General features: G+C 40.0%; 1 protein-coding gene across 3 annotated transcripts in view; it reads left to right on the forward strand.

The window, feature by feature from the left end:
• Myo3b (myosin IIIB) overlaps positions 1 to 20,014 on the forward strand; it is a 448,610-nt gene extending 428,596 nt beyond the window's left edge. For all 3 annotated transcript variants that reach the window (XM_063259246.1, XM_063259248.1, XM_063259247.1), the window contains exons 32-34: positions 16,791 to 16,900; positions 17,274 to 17,320; positions 18,132 to 20,014. In XM_063259246.1, coding sequence (XP_063115316.1) covers positions 16,791 to 16,900; positions 17,274 to 17,320; positions 18,132 to 18,270 — 296 coding nt within the window. In that variant the 3' untranslated portion in view covers positions 18,271 to 20,014. The remainder of the gene's footprint in view (positions 1 to 16,790; positions 16,901 to 17,273; positions 17,321 to 18,131) is intronic.
• The last annotated feature ends 855 nt before the right edge of the window (positions 20,015 to 20,869 follow it).

Below are 20,869 nucleotides of genomic sequence, written 5' to 3' on the forward strand. Positions count from 1 at the left end.
AATAATGTAACCCAAGCCAGTGACCAGGTATATGCAAATATAACTCTTCTGATTATCATTTTCTAGTACACACTACCTTGGAATTATCTTAGAAAATATCCTTGTCTTATTTTAGTTTTCACTGTATTAAAAATATATCTTAAATGATCAACTTGGACACAGCCTAAGTAAAGCTGTCAGATTGTTGTAGCCCTAGATTGTACTACATCGTGTGGGATAGAGTTGAGGCCTGACCATATTTAGGCCTCACATGTGTAGGCCACCTCATTATTCAGCATGTATGTTGCAATCACTGTCCATCATCAAAGAATTCGAAGTTTCCTGGCCATATATTTGGTCATGGGCCGTTCCCAGCCCAGGTGCCAGTAACTAGTCTGTCATAGCCTGATGACCTGGACACATGGCCGGCTATCCCTACTCTCAAAATTAGACCACTTGGAAGATAAATTTCATGGATTCATGTTGGAAATAACATAACTGTTCATGTCTGTATGTCCACGAAGGGGCTTCCATGAAGTCTTTTTTATTTTTGTTTTTGTTTTTTCAATCCAGCTTCCTCAGCTCTTTCCTTCCAGATGGTGCCTGGAGCCAAGCCTGTCAGAGACCCTTAGTCTCCTGCTGCCTTTTAATGCTGGTCCTTGATTGCTAATGACCCCCAGCTGGACCAGCTCCTCAATCCACTTAACCCCTCTCTGCTGGGTCCCCGGCTCATGCAGGATGAAAGCTGGTGAGAGGTAGAAGTGGGAAGGTGCCAAGTCAGCCAGGGCCTCCCACCCTTTCAGAGCTCGTGGCCTGATTCCCAGCACCGTCACTGATGTCCAAGATCGCTCTGGTGGACAGCTCATGTTAATATGATTTCCTCTCCATTGTCAGATAAATGCTACTAAGTTTTCAGTTGTTAATACTTTAGTAAACTAAGCCAAGATAGCCAAGACTCTGGAAAAATACTGTATTTCTTTCTGAGGGCCACTGATAAACTCCTCAAAATATTTTCATTGGGGAACTGTAAATCGCAGTGGAATTATCATTTAGTCTGGTCAAAGTTGGCAGCTAGAGCAGCTCATGTACCATCACATGTAGAGTCAGGACAAAGGAGCCTGAGGCAAGGTGATGATTAATCTCCTCAAGGCCTAAATCACTTGTCTGACACAGGAGAGGAGAAGCTCATTTCCAGAGATGCCAATAATAGCTTTAAGTATTTTCTTTCATTAAACATGGCTTGTTTTTGGTGATGTAGAAGAATGTGCTGTCAGGTAAGTGACTCAGAGAATGGGGATTTAAAAGAAAAATAAGTTGATGCCATTCATCTGTTGAGAATCTTGAGTGCAGTGTAGAGACTCAGGACTCAAGACCTTCCTCAGGACAAGGAGGGCACAAGATTGTAATTTTGGATGTTGCTTCCATAATGGGGTTTCATTAGCCTCAATCAAGAAAAAAAGGCAAAGAAATCTCATCGTTTAGTGTGACCCTGGAGAAATGAATTCTAACTTCTTGGAGTAAAAACTGAAAGGTTGGGGTGGCGGGTTTAGCTGAGCAGCTCAAACACTTGCCTGCTAAGCACAAGGTTGTTCCAAAATTCAGCACAAGGTAGAAAGATAACTCCAGTGGCACTGCTTTCTATGTAGTGTTTCTTTCTCCAGAGACTATTTTCTTGGCTTCTTTTAGAGATTAAAAGAACTGCATTAATGACATTTTTCACCTAGAATAATTGATTTTATCTTTGTGTCTCATGAATGCAAAAGGAAAATCATACCTCTGATTCCATCTGGGCCTATTATTCACATCCTTTCTACCACACTTCTGCTCAGTAGGCTGCACACACACACACACACACACACACACCACATACCTGCCACTCATTTGTATGTGTAACCTCCCCCAAATCATGACCTTCACCATAATGACTTCCCTCCCTGTGTGTAGAATACTTTACAATTTATGGAGCTGGGTTGGTGTGTGTTTGTAGTGTGAAGTACTGGCATATGCATTGGTTTTTTGCTCACAGCTGAGCAGAGGCGGAATAGATAAAGTTGTAATAAGATATTTTAGTAAATCAGAAATCCAGTGGCCTCGAAAGCGGTTCAAACGAACCTACCTCATGCAGCATTTCTCTTTGTATGAATGATGCCTTTTAGAATGAAAGTCTGGTGTGTTTAGAAAGAACTTGCCCCTTCAAAGCCTGAATGTTTTTAGGTTTTACGGTATCTTTTTATTTGTTTTTGTTTTGTTTTCTGTTGTTTTGGTTTGAGTTTTTTTATTATTCATTTGCTTGTTTGTCTGAGGGTTTGTTTGAGACAGATTTTCACTATGTATTTCAGGCTGGCCTTGAGCTCACTGTGTAGCATAGCCTGGCCTCGAACTCACCAACTCGCGGCAGTCCTCCTGCCTCTTCTCCCGAGCGCTGGGATTTTAGGCATGTGCCGTCATGCCTGGCTTATATTTTGATTACCCTTTAAATTCCAACTCACAGAGTCAAAATTATTTGCATTCATTTCACAGGTGAGGCCCCAAGAGGTTAAGTGGCTATTACTCTGCACGTAGAGAAATCTAAAATTGGAAGGAACTGTAAAGAGCCTCTCCTTTCCTGCCCTCCCCTCAGTTCCAGGCCACAGACCCCAAATTGGGCACCCCCCGCCCCCCACTGCTCTCTAATGCTCCCAGGAAGTGTGACTCCTAGGAGGGGAGCTCACAGTCTCTGGGCAGGAACACGTGTGATGTGCGGCACTGCCAGCATCAGTTCTAAGCCCCTCATTTTACAGATAAAACATAGCGGCCCAAGAGGGGGGAAGAGATTTACCCAAAGTCAAACAGCACTAGTGCCAGAATTTGACGCTACCCTACCATCAAGTCCAGTGCTGATTTCACTGCACTGACCAGCCACCAGCAACCAGAACCAGAGAAGTGAGACAGAGCTGGGAATGAAACAGGGAATCCAAAGACCCAGTCACCATTAGTTTAGTAAAACTAGCACTTGGTGGTATTCCACATCCTCAAGCATTTAAAATGCTGTTCTAGTTTTCAAAGAGATTGTTTCATTCCATTTTTCATCTGCTTCATCCAGGACATTGTTTCCCAGCTACCTAGTAGTTCAGGAGATGACTTGCATCCCATTTCCTAAAATGACACCTCCCTCACTGTTGACTGTGTGTGTTCCTAGTGGGTCCCAAAACATCAGGCCAGGTCCCAGAGTTTTCTTGTTGTCAGTTTTCAAAAGGCTGTGTTCTCCGACTAGGTAACTATTTTCATCTTAATTCCTGTCCCACTCGCAGCTGAGATTAGGGGACAATGGCCATTATCGAGAGAAATGGTGAACCTTCAGAATAAGCAATGTAAAAACTTAAATCAGTAGTGTGACAAAAATATTCCAAGCACTGTATAAAGACAAAGACATAGTCAGAAACAAAGACATAGCTGTGCATGGTGGTGCATGCTTGTAATCCCAGCTACTCAGAAGGCCGAGACAGGAGGATCAAAAATTTGAGGCTAGCCTGAGCAACTTAGCAAGACTCCGTCTCAAAATCAAAAGGACTAATGATGTAGCTCAGTGGTAGAGTGCCCTTGGGTTCCATCCCCAGTAGTACAAACAAAACAAAAGGCCAAAAAACTCTCGCTTGCCTTTTAAATTTTTTCAGCTGGCTACAACCTCCTGAGACATTAGGATTTTTGCCCTACATTTATGTTTGCGTTAAAGAAAATCCTACTAGGTCAGAATGACTTTTTGGCTTTGTCATTTATTTGTTACCACAATGTCCAGAAAGGCATTGAACAGCAACTTAGCTCTGGAAACCAGAGACAATTTTTCCTTGGTCAGCGAAACTGTTCTCTGGGGATGATTTTGCCAGTGTCAAAGGAAATGAGGAATCCTCACATCTACACTGGGCTCAATTTAATATGACTCCTAGTGCACACAATTGCTAACCCTAAACGTAACCCTATGCCCAGAGCTCTACTGGGGCACTTTCTCTTCCCAAAATTCCTTTTACTCCATTAAAACTTCTCGAGCTCCTGGCAGGAGCTAATCTGCAAAATCAATCTAAATGATGAAGACCAGGTTAAATCTCTAGGAATTTTCAGCCCTGCTATAGTGTGAAGTCACCTGGAAAGAGGGGAGCTTTATCATGTTTGAAGTAGGATCACCAAAATGAGGTTGGAGCATGTACAGGTGATTCTGATGTGGAGCGAGGTGGAGAACTCCTCCAGCATAGCAAGAATTACTCACGGTGTCACGGCAGCATCTGTAACACCTCCGGTGTCATGTTTTCTCTTTTCACATTCTGTCATTCTCACTACAACTCTACAAGGAAGAGGCGGGTCATCATCACCAAGTTCAAGCCTATAGTAGATGCTAGAGGTGGAATTCATACTCAGGTTTTACTAACTCCAAAACTTCCCACCCACCCCTCAACACTCATGTTTCTCAAGGTGTGGAAGACGGGCAGCTGGAGGTAAACAAGCTGAGTTCAAATAGCGTGTGAATATGACAATAAATAACATTGGATTATATATGAGATGCTGCTTTTTCAATTTTTCAGATTAAATTCTTCAGATTCCTTTAAAAAGGTTTTTTAAAAAATAGGCACAAATACAAAAAATAATGTTCTCAAATCACACAGATTTTTTTCATTCTTTTATGGGCTATTGAGATGAACGGGCTTCATTTGGGTGGACTCCAACATGCACACAACATTCTTTGATCATTCTCACTCCTGTCCTCCCTCACTGCGCCCCTTCCCTAGTTTCACTCTTTGGGTACTCAATGCATGTATTGTGATTATTTCCATTTCCCCATTTCCCACATTTATGCCTCCTTCACCTCCCACTTAGTCCCTTCCTCTTGTCTAATAATAGTCTTCCTCCTTCTTTGTCATCTTCTTTAGATCCCACATATTGGGAAAATGCATAATACTTGTCTGACTGATTTCACCCAACATAATTTTCTTTTAACGATATAAAATTACTTTTCAGTATTTTTGTACTTGAACATTTATGATCTTTTGGTAAACTAGGGAAAGTGCCAGAGTCAAACCTTAAGTAAAACTGATGAAGTTTTCTATGGTAAAGAAATGGAGAAAGAGGACACAGTTCCTTACAAGACACAGCTGATCCCCCTCAGGACTCAGCCCACCACCTCTCTTAGCTTCTAGGTCTATAATGTGACTTATGTCCCAGTGGATCCCAAAAGGGGACCCATGAGGAACTAAGCTACACTTCCATAACTGCAAGATTTTCCCTGTTTGTACAGGTGGAATCTGGAGAATATGTGTGGCATGGAGGTGAAGGGTTTGGGGTAAGGGAGGGAGGAATATGAAGTTGGCTTGGGTTGAATTTTTTGATATGAGGGTACTAAGCAGAGATTCTATATTCCATACTGTGACCCAGGGGGTTAGGAGGGGCTAAGTTTCATTGGTTGTCTGAAATGCAGACCAAAATGTGGACAACACTAAATAATATTGAAATGCCAGAACTGCTTTCGTGTACTATAGAAAAAAGTACCCAAAAACTTAGGGAGATTGGAATATTGCATTGGATGAGTCGGATAAGGCCTTTTCGCCCACAGTATGGTAAAAGGCCATCCCTTTTACCATCACTGTGAAAGAGAAATTTGGTAGGAAAAGCCCAGCATCCTTGAAGAGCCCTGTGATCACTTCCTGTAGGTCAGAAACTACAGTAGAAATTGCTGTTTTTAGGCCACCAATGGGATTATTGGATCCCAGAAGGACCAAAGGCCAAGCTTGTTATCATCAAAGACATCAAAGACGAGATGGGTGCAGCTACCATGTGAACAGCAGAGTCAAAACAGTCGTCAGAATAATCTGACTCACAGAAGATCTAAACTAGGTCATCCAGGGTCCCTAAAAGTGGAATCAAGGGGCAGCCTACTAAATTCCTCTCATTTCTCTAAGCAAAAGTGTTCTAAAACAAGTGAACGGAATTCTAATTTGAATCGTAAATACAAGTTGTGGCCTTTCAATTAATTTCCATACCTGAGTCAATTTATAAACCCAGAACCTTAGGGGAGATCCTCAATGGTGCTAATGTATTAAATCCCTCTCACATTTATTCACTTATTCTTTTTTCCAGGAGGGTGGGCAAGGGGTGTTAGACTTGCTATGTAGTTCAGGCAGACCTTGAACTCACTGTGTAACCAAGGCTGGCCTCGAACTTTTGGCAGTCCTCCTGCCTCAGCCCCCTGAGTGCTGGGATTACAGGTGTGCCACTATGCCTGGCTATTTATTTGTTCCTAACAAACCTTTTAAAAAACTCAGAACCTCTTGTGAGAAACAGAATCTAGCTCAGGTATAGTAACACTGTTTCACTTTCATTTTAATATACCACATGATTTATTTCTATCTCTGAAAAATGACTTGAATTTTTCATTTTCAGTGGTACAGAAAGCTTCATGCTTAAAGGAATGAATTAAGCTAAAAAGAAAATAGTTAATGTCAAAAATATTAAGGAATAGCACAGGTGATTTTGCATATAGTAAAAATGTTTAAGAGGTAGATAAATGATGGCAAATTGAGAAATATTCCCCCACACATGCTATTTTATAAATCAGCATATGTGTAACTGTTAGCCAGTGGGACCGCTCATCTACCACCCACCACACTCACCACAACCTGGTCCATCACTTTAGGACCAGCCAGGACTTATGAACTCTACTGCTGCTAGTAGCTTAAAAGGAACTTTGAAAACAAATGGTTTCTAAACATGGGAAGGAGCATTCATCTTCTCCAGTAGCCAATGGAATGCAAATTAAAGCCCAAGTGCAGCCAGAGTGGTGGTGCACACCTGCAATCTTAGCACTCAGGAAGCCGAGGCAGGAGGATCACCATGAAGTCAAGGCCACCATGGGCTACACAGCGAGTTCAAGACCATCCTAGATTGCAAAGTGAAATCCTGTCTCAAAAGATATATAAATAACAAAAATAATAATTTTTTTAAAAAAAATTAACTACTTTGACCAAGAGTGCCACTTCTAGAAATTTAATCTAAGAAATAATATGGGTTTATAAAAGATTAAACTGTGAGTATGTTCCTGAAAATGTTGTTTATCAGAGAGAAACATTAGAAATAACTTCTGTGCCCCAAATTGGAAATTACATAAATCAATCCTGCTTCACTCATAAAATGAAATATTCTGAAGCCATTAGAATTATGGCATTTAGACTGTCTCTGAAAGATGAACAAAAAAGTTTCCCCAGCAGTTTCTACTGTTATGAGAACAAGATCAGAGGGTCCAAAAAACCTGGATTTTCACCCTTTATCCTGCTCATTTACTACTTTAAAAAATGTAACTTTACTGGGAAGATCTTATTTCAAAAGTAGGCTAATCTGATGGAAAAATACTTATCATTTTATTGTTAAATGGAGGGAAATGTGTAACCCAAATTAGAAAAATGAATAAAATTTTTTAGTTTACAAATAAATATATATTCTCAGAAAAATATTGAATGGATACTTTTTTTAAAATACTAATGAATATTGTTTTTAAAAGACTGATTTCATCTCTTTCCCTTCTCTTGGTAACTACAGGTTACCAAAGTGTCCCAGTATAGGAGAGGCCCCATTCCTACTGTCAGCCTTGATAACAACACCTTGGTTAACACTGAGAACCAAGGAGTGGCCAAAGCTGGAGGAGCTTCATGAGAATGGTGAACAGTCACCTTTTTACTCATTCATTATTTGTTGAGTGGGTGCCAGGCCCAGGCCTGGAGCTTTTGCTGCCTCCCTAATAAGTAGGAAAGTCCACACAGACAATTTAGAACTCTAGCAGGCACTAATTTAACTCAGGGATGTTTTCTTTGTAGCGGTTTTACAATTTTGAAGAAGATTGTTCATGACATAACATGGCAACTGGGAAAATTTGTAGCTTTCCTTTCATCTTAGAAAGCAAGATCTGAATAACATGCTTCCCAGGAGAAAATCTCTTTCTGGGTGTGTGCGTATGTGTGCTTGTTTTACAGCAGCCACTGGATGCCTCCTTCCTCCCCGAAGTTAAAGTGGGTAAGGTTAAAACTTCTCCAAAAGCCTCAGTGAAAGAGTATGTATCAGAACAGAAGTCATGGCGTAGGCTTAGGATTTTGAACCCAGTCCTGAGTTCTGTCTAGCCCATTTCTTAGTTCCCTAGGCCTTGAATCTCTCTGATATAAAAGCAAGAGGCCAGTCAGGTGTCCTGTGCAGACCTGTAATCCCAGCACTGAGGTAGGAAGATCACAAGTTTGAGGCCAGCCTGACCTATCTCGCAAGATCCTGTCTTAACAAACCAAAAATAAAAGAACAAGTAAATAAAAGCAAGACACCAAATCCAAGAGATTTGTCTCCCAATTTGGAAAGCTATGCTGCCAAGACAAATCAACCTTCCTACTCCCTTTCAAGGCTCTGAACATCCCTGATGTAGACCAGGTCCCAAGCCATACTGAGGGAAGTGAGTCATTTCCATCCTATGGGGAAGACTCTTAATAGACTGCATGTATAAGGTAGTGTAAGTTATTGCTAACTTTCTGCCAATGTGGTTCTTTAGGAAGGAAAGATTTAATATAGTCAAGTACTATGGTTCTCAGCCCTGGAAGCACTTCAGAAGCACCTAGAGAAATTTATTTCTAGGATATCAATGTCGGGCTGAGATGTAGTTTGTGGTAGATTGCTTACCTAGTATTGTGAAGCCCTGGGCTCAATCTTCAGTACTGCAGCAAGAACAAAAAATTAATGTTCAGGTCTTGATCTTGGCATTGGTATTCTAAAAGTTGAACAACTGATAGAGTGTAAAGGAAATACTCTCAGTCTGAGATTGACAAACCTCAATTCTCTGTTAACTTTGCCTCTAACTTGCTGTGGGAGCTCTCAATCTCCTTGCACCTCTGTTACCTCCTTGAGATTATCTGTCCTTCCCAAAGTGAGAAAAAGAGAAAAAGATACTTTGCAAAACAAAGTTTGCTACATATAAATGAAAGGGTAAGGGGAAAGGCACAGAACCAGAAATGACAGATCTTTGATTTGGAAGCTGATAAGTTTTCCCCACACAGTTCTACCTATCATCGTGGCGGAGGCCCGGCATGGTGGAGAAACCACAAGACCCCTGAGCAGACTTCTTGATCCAAGCCACACTTCCTGTCCTTCCTTCCTGTGTGAGCCAAAGATTCTCCAATCCCCAACCTGCATGTACTAGCATGTAACAGTAATCCATCACTGTCAACCAAACCCCTCCCCAAGAGGTAATCTATATAGGCAGCCCCCAGCCCTTTTCCTACTGAGGGGACCTCTTCTATCCCCTCATTAAAAGCCTCTTCATACTTTGTCTCCTTCTTATCTCTCTCGTGCCACTTCAGATTGAGTGCCAAAAATCTCTCAACCAGAAGCTACTTGAGGGAAACATCCGCTCGAGAACCATGCAGCATGATCAGCCTCATTGGAGAGATTGTCCAGCTGACTGCAGAGTTACTGTCACCTCCAAATGCTCCGAGAACCTTGGTCAGAGAAGTGGTGCACCCCTTTTGTACATAGAGTAGTTGGTAGAGCTCTACAAATTAATTGTACAACTCTAATCCTCTAAAAATGCCCCAGGGGTGTATCTCGTAACCTCATCTGGGATTTGCCATCTGTAAATCTAGACCACTGAATGCTCTGTTGGCTTTAAGAGGATGTTTTACTTGGCAAGAGACCCTGGGAATGCCTCATCCACAAAGTGGCAATTATATCAGTAATACTGCTCAGAAAATATCCATGCCTGCTGAAATCCAGGTGGGGGTCAGGAACGAGGAGTCTCCAGGGCCGTCTCTCCCTTTCCTCCCAGAACCCCAGCATGCCGCCTGTCTGTTTCTTAGGCACCAAGACCCCAAACTGCCTCACTGGGCTGAGGACCCCATCCTACCCTCCCTGTGATTGTTCTTCCCTACCTCATGCCTACTTGGAAACTAACACAACTGGCACATGTGTAGCAGGTGACATAAAGTAACACATTGTGTCCTTCTAGAGGACAGTGCAGGAGGAGGCACTGATAGCCAAAACAACTATACTCAGCAGGTAGAGAGTCATTTCCTTCCTTATCTCTGAGATCCTACCAGAACAAAGAGCCTCATTTTTGTCTTAAAGTTGTGCACGAATTAAGGTTTCCAGACTTAAATAAAAATACAGCACAGATAGATTTGACTCTCAGGTAAACCATCCATCATTTTTGACAGAAGTATGTCTCAAATATTGCATGAGATATGCTTAGACTAAAAAAGCATTGGCTTACCAAGTTTAACTTGTTATCATATTTATTTGGCAACACTAGCCTGAATAGAACTGCAAAAAGGAGAAAAGAAATATTAAAGTTTTAAACGCATTGTTCGAAGTTATATAAAAACTGACTAAATTCAACTAACTGGACAAGCACGCTGCCACTCTGTGATGATTTGGGGTTAGGGAATAAGAAGTGTGTGTTTCCCAGGGCTCTTGAAATGCTATCTAGATATCTTTTGTTTTCTGACAAATTTAGCTCCAGTTTTTATAAAGTTCTACAGCCACTCAGAGCAGAAGGAAGTGCTGAGGGTCTTAAATATAAACCCAAAACATGCAGGGATTCTTATAAAAGGAGGCCTACGTTAAATATGAGCTGGTATTTGGGACACAGTGTGCCTTTGGAACACTCAGTCAGGAGGTAGCATTACACAGTGAGCAATTTGGGCCCACACACGCTTACGTGAGATGGACAAGGTGCTTAGTGCAAATGTCACATCAGGAAGTGTGAAACCTGCAGACTCAAGTCTGGAGTCCTTCGTTGTCTTTTGATCTTTGAGTTTATTCTAATGAACAGAAAAGCAGTAGTAACTGTTTTTAATCAAAGTTCTTTGTCAGGTTTGTTGTACAACTTTCAGTATCTCATTTCCTAACTGCAATTCAACATACATCTCTCCCTCAGATCCAAGGGAGATTGATTCCAAGAACTCCACAGACACAAACCTGCAGATACTCGAATCACTTGTATAAAATGGCAAATCATTTGGGAACAACCTACACAAATCCTCCTTTATACTTTATATTAGCTCTAGATTACCTGTGTATCACAATGTGAATGTTATGTAAATGGTTGTTACACTATGTTTTCTCTCTCTCTCTCTCTCTCTCTCTCTCTCTCTCTCTCTCTCTGTCTCTCTCTTTCTCTCTCTCCCCCTCTCTCCTTCCCCCCCCCCCACCTTTCCTATGGTACCAGGATCAAACTCATGACCTTGCACTTGCCAGGGAGGTGCTTACTCTCTGAGCTAAATCCCCAGCCCCCAACACTATATTGTTTAAGGAATAATGACAAGGGACAAAGTCTGTACGTGTTCAGTACAAGCAGCATTTTCTAAAAAATATTATGGAGGGGCTGGGTCCTAACTCAGTGGCAGAGCATGGAGGAGATGTGGCTTAGCGTACACGAAGTCCTGCCCCCTATTTGTAATCCATGATGTAAAACTGCAGTTGCGGGGCAGAGTCTTGCTTTATCTATATTATGGATTTAGACCTTTATTCAGTGCTATGTTTCTAATTGTTTTTAATCTTTCTGTGGTAATTTCTTTTATCTTAATTGTGTTATTATTCATAAATATTTTACTTTAACATGATTGAACCCATCCTTGTCACTGGTATTTTCTTCTCCAATAGAGTTTATTAATAGTCTTTGTTTCTTTCTAAAGTTGTTGTTTCTATAGGAATGTTTACAATGTTTAGTTATACAACTCATCTGAAATTCATCATGGCCTATGAAAATACCATGTTAATCTTGACCTTCAGCTTGACTGGCCTGAGAGATCCGGATTTGGGTCGGTCCTGGGGATGTGATTGTGTGTACCTCTCTGGTCCCCTGGCCCCTTCCTCTCTGGCTCTTCTCTGACTCTCTGCTTCCTATATGTCATGAGTTGGCAGCTTTTCTCTGTACACCCTTCCACATTGATTTGCCTTTGAGCCAACCTTTCAGAAGTTTAAGGACTGAAATTCCTTAAACTGTGAACTACAACCTTCCCTCCTTAAATTGTGTATGTAAAATGTTTGTCCCAGCAGTGAAAACCTGGTTATAAGGAAAATCAATGGGTGTACTCTTGAAAAAATCTCTTGGAGATATATTTATCTCCAATTTGGGTCCAGCATCATTAGTTTACAGCTTTAAATAACTCACTTAGCTTCCTAAGATTCACTGACCTCAAATCATACTACTGACTTGAAATCATACTACAAAGCCGCCATGATAAAAATGTCATGCTACTGGCAACAAAAGCAAAAAACAAAAACAAACAAAAATGCAGACTCGAGGGTCAATGAACAGATTAGAAGATGCAGAAACAGCTCCAAACACATTCCTCCACCTTATCTTTTACAAAGGGGTCAAACACCTTCACTGGAAAAAATAAAGCCTCCTTGATAAATGATGCTGGGAAATCTGGCTTTCCACATGCTGAAGATTAAACCTAGACCCATATCTCTCACCATGCATTAAATTAAAATTTCAATAGATCAAAGATCTGAATATTAAAACAAAACACTAAATCTACAAGGCAAGAACTTCATATACAAAACTCCAGTTACACAGAAAATAACAACTTGGATCTCCTTTTGCATAGCAAAAGAAACCACCAAAAAAGTAAGAAAAAAGACAAAACCTACAGAGTGGGAAAAGTTTTGCTAGCTGTTCCTCACATAAAGGACTAATACCTAGATATCTAGGATATGTACAAAGCTCAGATGAAGAAACACAAATAGCAAATAAATATATGAAGTATAAATGTATGAAATATATGAAAAAATGTTAAACATCACTGGTCATTCAAGAAATGCAAATTAAAACAACACTGAGATTTTATCTTGTTCCAGAAAGATTGGCTCTCATCAAGAAATCAACCAATAACAAATGCTGGTGAGCAATGGAGGAAAAAAGAACCCTTCTCCTCTGTTGGTTGGCATGTACACTGGTGCAACCACCATGGAAATCAGTGTGGAAATTCCTTTAAAAACTAAAACTAGAAGTTCCAATTCATTCAGCTGTTCTTCTTCTTGGTATCTTCTGAAAAAGTTAAAAACATTGCCCACAGTAATATATGCACACCCATGTTTATAGCAGCACGATTTGTAATAGCTAAATCTGAGAAACAGCCCAGATCCCCATCAATGGATGCAAAATGAGACATTTTTTGCTGGATATAGTGAGGAAATCAAATTACAATAGAATGAAGTCCCCACTCTTAATCTAGTAAAGATCACTGAATCTTTTTTGAAATTAATTTTGTTTGTACATTTTATATATACACAATGAAGACATTCATCATAGACAATTTGTGCCTGTATGTGATATAACTTGATTCTTCTTTTTTCCCCAATAGCCTCCCTTCCCTTCAACTCCTCTTTCCCTCATTATTTACAAAAGCTTTATTTCCATTTTTTCATTGTATTTTCTTTTCCATTTCCTCCTTTCCTATGCCTTTCTCCTTTGTTATCCACTTAGGACAAATCTTCTAAATGTTATAGTGTTTGAATTTAAATTGTATTTTTGTATAGCAATATCAAATTGTATCACTCTTATTTAGTAGTGATTCTTTTCCTGCAGAGAAAACAGGAAGCAGATGTGTTGGATACAACAAGAAAACAAAAAACTTTTTTTTTTTTTTTCTGAAACAAGGTCTCACTATATGTCCAGTCTGGCCTTGAACTTAGAGTGCTCCTCCTGCCTCAGCCACTCATGTGCTGGGATTACAGGCATGTACCACACACCCAGCAGAATAAAACCCTGTACCCTGACAAAGCAAACCTGTGCCCTGCACTGTGTTCCTAAAACAGTGTTTTTTAAAACTGTTGGAACCCTCTGCAAGCAACATCATTTTTCTAAACCAATAAATATGTTTTAATTGAGCTTCTAGGTTAACATTTGATTTTAAAAACAAGACTCTTGTTAAGAATATGCTATTTTAAAAAAGAATGTGCTATAGTTAAAACACACACATACACAGGGATGCATGCATGCAAGTCTGCTAGGGCAGGAGATAAGAGACCTAGGCATGGATCCCCAACCTGCCACTTGATCTGAAAAGAGCCATTCCACATTTGTGGGCCTCGGTATCTTCTGGGGGAAAAAAAAGAAGAAGAAGAAGAAGAAGACGTGTACAGGAAGGAATAGCTTTAATGTCTGCCAGAGGACTAGTCTTGTTCAAACATAGATATGTCCCATTTCAAGAAGTATCGAGAGCTGGGCATCATGGCACACACCTGTAATTCCAGCTACTCATGAGCCTGAGGCTAGAGGATCACAAACTCAAGGCTAGCTTGACTTAGATGTAGCTCAGTGATAAGAGTATCCCTGGATTCAGTTCCCAGTTCCACAAAAAGAGGATAAAAAGAAAAGTCTATATATAAATTTTGTACTTATAAAAACAGATAATTTGCTGTTCACAAATCACTCTGTGTGTGTGTGTGTGTGTGTGGCGGGGGGTATTTATGTAGTGCTAGGCATTGTACCCAGGCTCTTATGCATGCCAGGCAAGAACGCTACCACTAAGCCATACCCCCAGGATGTAAATGTTTCAGCACATTGGAATAGGCAATGATTTTTTGGATAAGACTCAAAGACATGGAAAACAAAAGGCAAAATTAGAATAATGCAATCATATCAAACTAAAAAGCTTCTGTTCGGGTTTTAAAAAACAACAAAGAGACAACCTGCAAAATGGGAGAAATATTTGCAAATGATACATCTGACAAGATGTTAAATATCTAGAACATGTAAGGAATTCAATAAAGTCAGTAGCAAAACAATAATAATAATAACCTGGTTTTTAAAATGAGCAATTAGCCTAAACACAGTAGATATTTTTCAAAAGAAGACACTGAAATGGCCAAGTATTTGAAAAACTCTCAAATAGTAGTCATCACAGAGATGCAAACCAAAACCACAGTGAGATATCACCTCATTCTAATAAGAATTCATTTCTTCTACATTTTTTTTTTTTGTCTTTTTGCTTTTTATCGGTACCAGGGATCGAACTCACGACTGCCTGCTTGCAAGGCAGGCGCTTATGCCGCTGAGCTAAATCCCCAGCCCTCTAATAAGAATTCATAAAAAGACAAAAGATAGCAAGTGCCAGTGAAGGTGTGCAGAAAATGAGACCCCAACCATTATGGAAAACAGTGTAGAAGTTTCTAAAAAATTTTAAACGTAGAACTACTGTGCAATCCTATAACCCCATGTATGTCCAAAGGAAATAAACTCCACATGTTAAATAGATATCTGCACTAGCGTATTCATGGCAGCACTACCTACCATAGCCAAGATGGGAAACAACCTAAGTATCCATCAACTGATGAGTGGATAGAGACAGTGTGGTATGTATACACAATGGAGTAGTATTCAGCCATAACAAAGAATTAAGTTTCATCATTTACCACAACACATATGGAGCTGGAGATCATTATGCTAGGTGAAATAAGCCAGGAAAGGTACCAGGTGTTCTCAGTCCTATGTGACATATAAAAATGTTGGTCTCATAGAAGTGGAGAGTACAAGGCAGTTAGCAGTGGCCGAGTAGAAGAGGAGGAGGGAGAGCTTGAGTGATAGACGCTGAGTTACAGCTTAGATAAGACTAAGACAATCTGGTGTGCAATTACATGGGAGGATGACTGGAGATCAGTAACCCACTGTGCTAAAAGGCTAGGAGAAAAGTTCCAGTGTTTTTCACCATAAAGAAATTATATATTTTTAAGGAGTTATGTTTAACCTGATTTCAAAATTATACAATGTACACATATATGCAAAAAATCATGTAGCATCCTATTAATATGTAAATGTTTATATATCAGTTGAAATTAAATTAAAAGTTTATAAAAGAATATGCCATTACGAAGAGAAAAGATTTCTCCAGAATTTCCTACAATAGTGGAAATCTACTGAAGTTAGAGTATGATTTTAAGTATAAATCTTTCATTTTTTTATGCATAGTTTATCACAAATACCTGTGTCTAGCAAAAACCCTTTTCTCTGTATTGGGACATTCACAGACAAGATTCTATGTACCTACATGTCTGTGAGCATGTGACATGTCTGTTTTGGGAAAAGTTAGGACTGCTAAACCCTGCTTCAGATATTCAGCCTAAACAATGGCAGATACCATGCGACTCATTTGCTTGGAGAGAAAATAAATCATGACTTCCTCTGAGTTGTGGCTTCTTCATCTCAGAGCACTCTTGGTCCAGAGTTCTGGAATCGAGCCTGAAAGCCTAGGATCATGCAATCATATTTCCCCTCCTTTAGCCACCTCTGGAGACTGCATGCTCAGTGGTATCGTTCAAAGCATTTTAGTACATACTGGCTCAAGCTATTTTCCCCCAAAGTATGTACCACCGAAAAATTTGTTTCTCATCTCCCCAAGAGTATGTGTGCTCCAGATGTCTCTGAACTCTCGCTGTAGGATGTGGTGCAAATGATCCCAGATTGCCTTGGTTGTCCTGACAGTTTTCCTGCGAAAGGCACTCTGCTCTGCCAAAGCTGACCTCCACCCTACACCTCCCCAATGCGGACAATCCAATTTGCTCCCTGTCACTCTGGGCTGCCGATTCGGATCAGAGCGATGAAGGCACAGTTACAGATGGCAGCCTCGTTTAATCTAGCGATTCTCGTGTTTGTGTATTTTACGATGACATTTTCCCCAGTATTTAGCTATGTCTCTGACGTGTGCATCAACATGGGACGCAGTTCTCCCAGGTGCATTTACGTGAAAAGCCATTTTTCACTGAATTTTCCCAACACCTGGAACAGCTTACAGTGAGCTTCTGCTGTCTGGTTGCAGATTCAGAAGATGGTCTGAGAGCACAGAAGCAGCGGACACCTCGCCGGCGATGTCAGCAGCCCAAAACGTTGAGTAGCCCTGAGGACACCATGTACTATAACCAGTTAAATGTGAGTTCAAAGTGGCCATAAAGCTGTTTCACTGGCTTTGTTTCCAGTTAATAATTCTGTTATTAATACCTGTTCCAGCCCCTCCAGCCCCACCCCCACTCTCTTATGCTCTCTCGTGAACATGTGCTTAGGCTCTTTATCTGTTGCTTTCATGTCAGGATGTCTGCCTTCACGGTGAATAATTGATGTGGTTTATCAAAGACGAGCAAGATGCATGCTTCATCAGGCTCACTTGAGCCCTTTGATCAAAAAAATTATGCTGTGACTTCTGATATTATCAGCATCTGCTTGCATTCAACACAAAATCACTTTGAATTAAAAATTAACGACTTGCTGCTTTGCTTTGACTGTGTGTTCTTGGGCCTCTCCACAGGGAACTCTAGAATATCAAGGGAGCAAGAGGAAGCCAAGAAAACTTGGGTAAATATCTGTCTTCTTAGTTCTAAGCAACTGTAAACAGAAGGGGTCCTTTGTGATACTACAGAAAATGCAAAACTTTCCAGAGAGACTTCTAAAAATATTCAACCCGGATAGTGTCACTATTATTGACAGTGGAAACTATTTTTCACAGTAGCAACAATACAAAACTTGAATCTATTCTGTCCAGAAATTTGCCCTTGTCACCTAAGGGAAAATGTTATTTGTCATAATTATTCTAAGAAATTTTACTTTCTTCATAATTGAAGACATGCAGAAGGTTGTATAAGAATCTTTCACAAAGAAGAGCATTCCATAAAGGACAAATAGGCCATTTCCTCCACTCTGTCCTACCCTGGGTCTTAAAACACACACAAAAGAAAACTTCTCCCAGGGGTGAAAGAGCAGAGTAATGACTTTGTGGCTTCTTTGATGGGTAGCGTCTCGCTTGAGAATAGAAATGAAGGAGATACTTGGTACAATCTTGAGACTTGGGGGAGGACTGGAAAGAAGCTTTTTCATCTAGAGGAAGCCAGGTGGAGACAGACAATTTAATCATGTAAATCAAGTTGCAGTAGGACCACAACTGCCACACAGTATGAAAATGAACCCATTATCACTCTGTGACCCAGAGTCAAAAGGCTACATGGGCAAGAATTACTATCTCTGTGCTGGGAGACCTGAACCCCTCAAGCTGTCCTTCCCTCCAGTCTGGGGAGCCAACCCTCTTCCAATGACTCAAGCTTTTGCCGTCTCTGTGATGGAGCATTTGTTTCCTTTTCTGTTGAAAATTCTCTTCTTTTCTTCATTGCAGCCAAATCAAAGTGCTGGATGGGGAAGATGAATATTACGAATCTCTCTCCCCCATGGCCTGTGTCTCTGAGGAGGCCAATGCAGTCCACTCTTTCTTTTTTAACTCATCCTCAAAAGGAGATTATTTTGCTCAACCTTGACTTAATGCTTCCTGATCCCAAGTCTGTGCAAGGTGAGAACACTCGTGGTAACTGATTGACAGTCATTGAAAAAGGCACTATTATGGAGTATCTTTAGACTCATAGCCTCTGTCCCAGCCTTACTAAACAATATGCAGACTCTTAAATGCTGCCCGTATTTCTACCAGTCTCCACATGTGTTGTGTAGCCTGCGCTGGGCAGTCTCTCCTTTTCTCATTTCATAGGTCCTGGCTGCAGGACGCCAGGATGCCTCAAGCCCAGCAAAGACAGTCATTCAGGCCTTAATGTCTAAGGAGGGAGCAGACAGTCTCATCTTAGCCAGTCACAAACACTGACAAGTTTTCTTCTATTTCCCGCCAAATTACCTTTCAAGCCATGCAGCATCTCCCCAGCAGAAACCCAGGGGTCCCTTTCCTGCTGTCTTCTGCACCCTCTCCTGCAGCGAGGCTTGCACCTCCCACCTGCTCCTTGGCCTGGGTGGGTACTGAGCACACCCACCATGTTAGTAGTGAAAAGACAGGGAGTGAGAAGGAAAGAAAATTTGCATCTATGCGAGTCCAGGTCACATTATGCTGTCACTCCACGCACCGGCAGCTGTTTCCACTAAGCTGTGAGAGGCGGCCAGGGAAGGCTCTGCTGCTGTCCATCTTCATGCGCACAGAACCTAGCGCAGGGCCTGGTAAAGCGGGCATCCAGTATACGTGGGGTGAACAGAGAGACTTCATCTAGTCACACACGCCTCTGACAGGACAGTGACTTTCAGTTATATGTTATACTGGATAATTTTTTTTCTTACACCATTGAATCTGACTTTTCACTCAAGGCTGAGCTGGTCCTATTACAATGATAGTATGTAGTACTCGATATGATTTGATACCACAAACTTTTTTGAGCACCTACTATATGTAAAACAATGTGTGAGATTACTGTGTATTAAAAAAAAATTTTAAATCTTGTAAGATCTTTTCTTTAGAACAGATGTTATTTTTTATACTCTACAATACTTATCAGATAGTATGCATGGGAATACTTGTATTTTAAGAAAAATAACTTCGAACATATAGAAAAAGTATTGTTTACAGAGTTTTGAAAGAGAAAGCATTAATAAGCATTTTATGAACAGAATGGTAACATAAGATAAAAAGCTCAGAGATTTAATTTTATCAGAAAAAAATAACTGTAGCCTATTTTTAAATAAGTTACATGAATCTTAATAAAAGATGAATCTCTTGAATGGTTTTATACTATTTTGTTATGCTTGATACTATTATATATGAAGTTATGCTCAACAATTTCAAAGAAAGACATTATGGTAGTTACTGTTAATTACGGGTTGTCTTGTGGTGAAATACTGTGTTGCTTACATTGTTCTGTTCTAATCTGCTTTGTTATGTCCTCTTTTGTCTTAATCTCTTTAAAATAAAAAAAAATTTTAAAAATATAAAAGATAAATCTTGATTTTTTTCAGATATTTACTCAGAAGTTATATTTATAAAGTTTGCAAGCAGAGCAAAATAAACAAGCAAAAACCTTTACATTACTATGAAAAAACCGATTTTGTACTTACATTGTTTGATCAATTATGCATGCCTATATCTTGTAATCTGAGCAACTATTTTGAAGATAACAATGTACAATATATTAACCATTGTCATTTTCTTATTTTCTTGTTTTTGAAATTCTGTATCTTTGTCTTTATTGTTTTTTTTTCCCCTTTAAAATAAAATTTTTAAAAAAGAAGTAATACCTGGGGCTGCTAATGTAGCTCAATGGTAGAATGCTTGCCTAGCATATGCTAGGCCCTGGATTTCATCACCAGAACTACAACAAAATGAGAGAGAGAAAGCGAGAGACAGAGACAGAGAGAGGAAGAGATGGGAAGAGGGTATGTTGTAGCCTAAAAATACCGAGTTTAGATCAATGTTATGAATATACGTGTGATTAAAGAAATTTCACTCTTATCACTGATTTGTCTACTTTTAGTATTAACTGCTTTGCAGCTGTTGAATAGGAATGGTCATAACTTTCTGCTTGTTCATGTACAATGTAATTGTAAACCTGCTTTGTTTCTGATTCAAATATATCTCTAAACAAAGTTCAAATGGAAATAGAAGTTATTATAAAGTCACTCTTCAGTTGTTCTGTAATAGTGATAAGACTCTTAACTCCTGACAGTACTTTTGAAACAGTGGTCACCATCAGCTGCAGCATAGATAGAGCAGATTGTAGGTGTTATTCTTGGGTTATCCATAACACTATATATTCAAGCAGCAATTCTTAACTGGGCATGTGGTGCACACCTACAATTCTAGCTACTGGGGAGGCTGAAGCAGGAGAATCACAAATTCAGGGACAGCTTGGACAATTTGAGAACCTGCCTCAAATTTTTTAAAAAAGTTTTCTTTAAAAAGGACTTAAGCCCAGAGATTTAGCTCAGTGGCATAAGCACATGCCTGGCAAGTGCGAGGTCATGAGTTTAATCACCAGTACCAAAAAAAAAAAAAACGACTAAAGCTGTAGTTCAGTAAAAGAGCATTGCCTACTTTGTATAAGGTCCTGGGCTCAATCTCATACACAAAAAGAAAAGATCTTAAATTGA

This window comes from Cavia porcellus, unplaced genomic scaffold (assembly GCF_034190915.1).
Source record: "Cavia porcellus strain 051 isolate PalLab524CR breed Dunkin Hartley unplaced genomic scaffold, mCavPor4.1 scaffold_12, whole genome shotgun sequence".
Taxonomy (NCBI): Eukaryota; Metazoa; Chordata; class Mammalia; order Rodentia; family Caviidae; genus Cavia; species Cavia porcellus.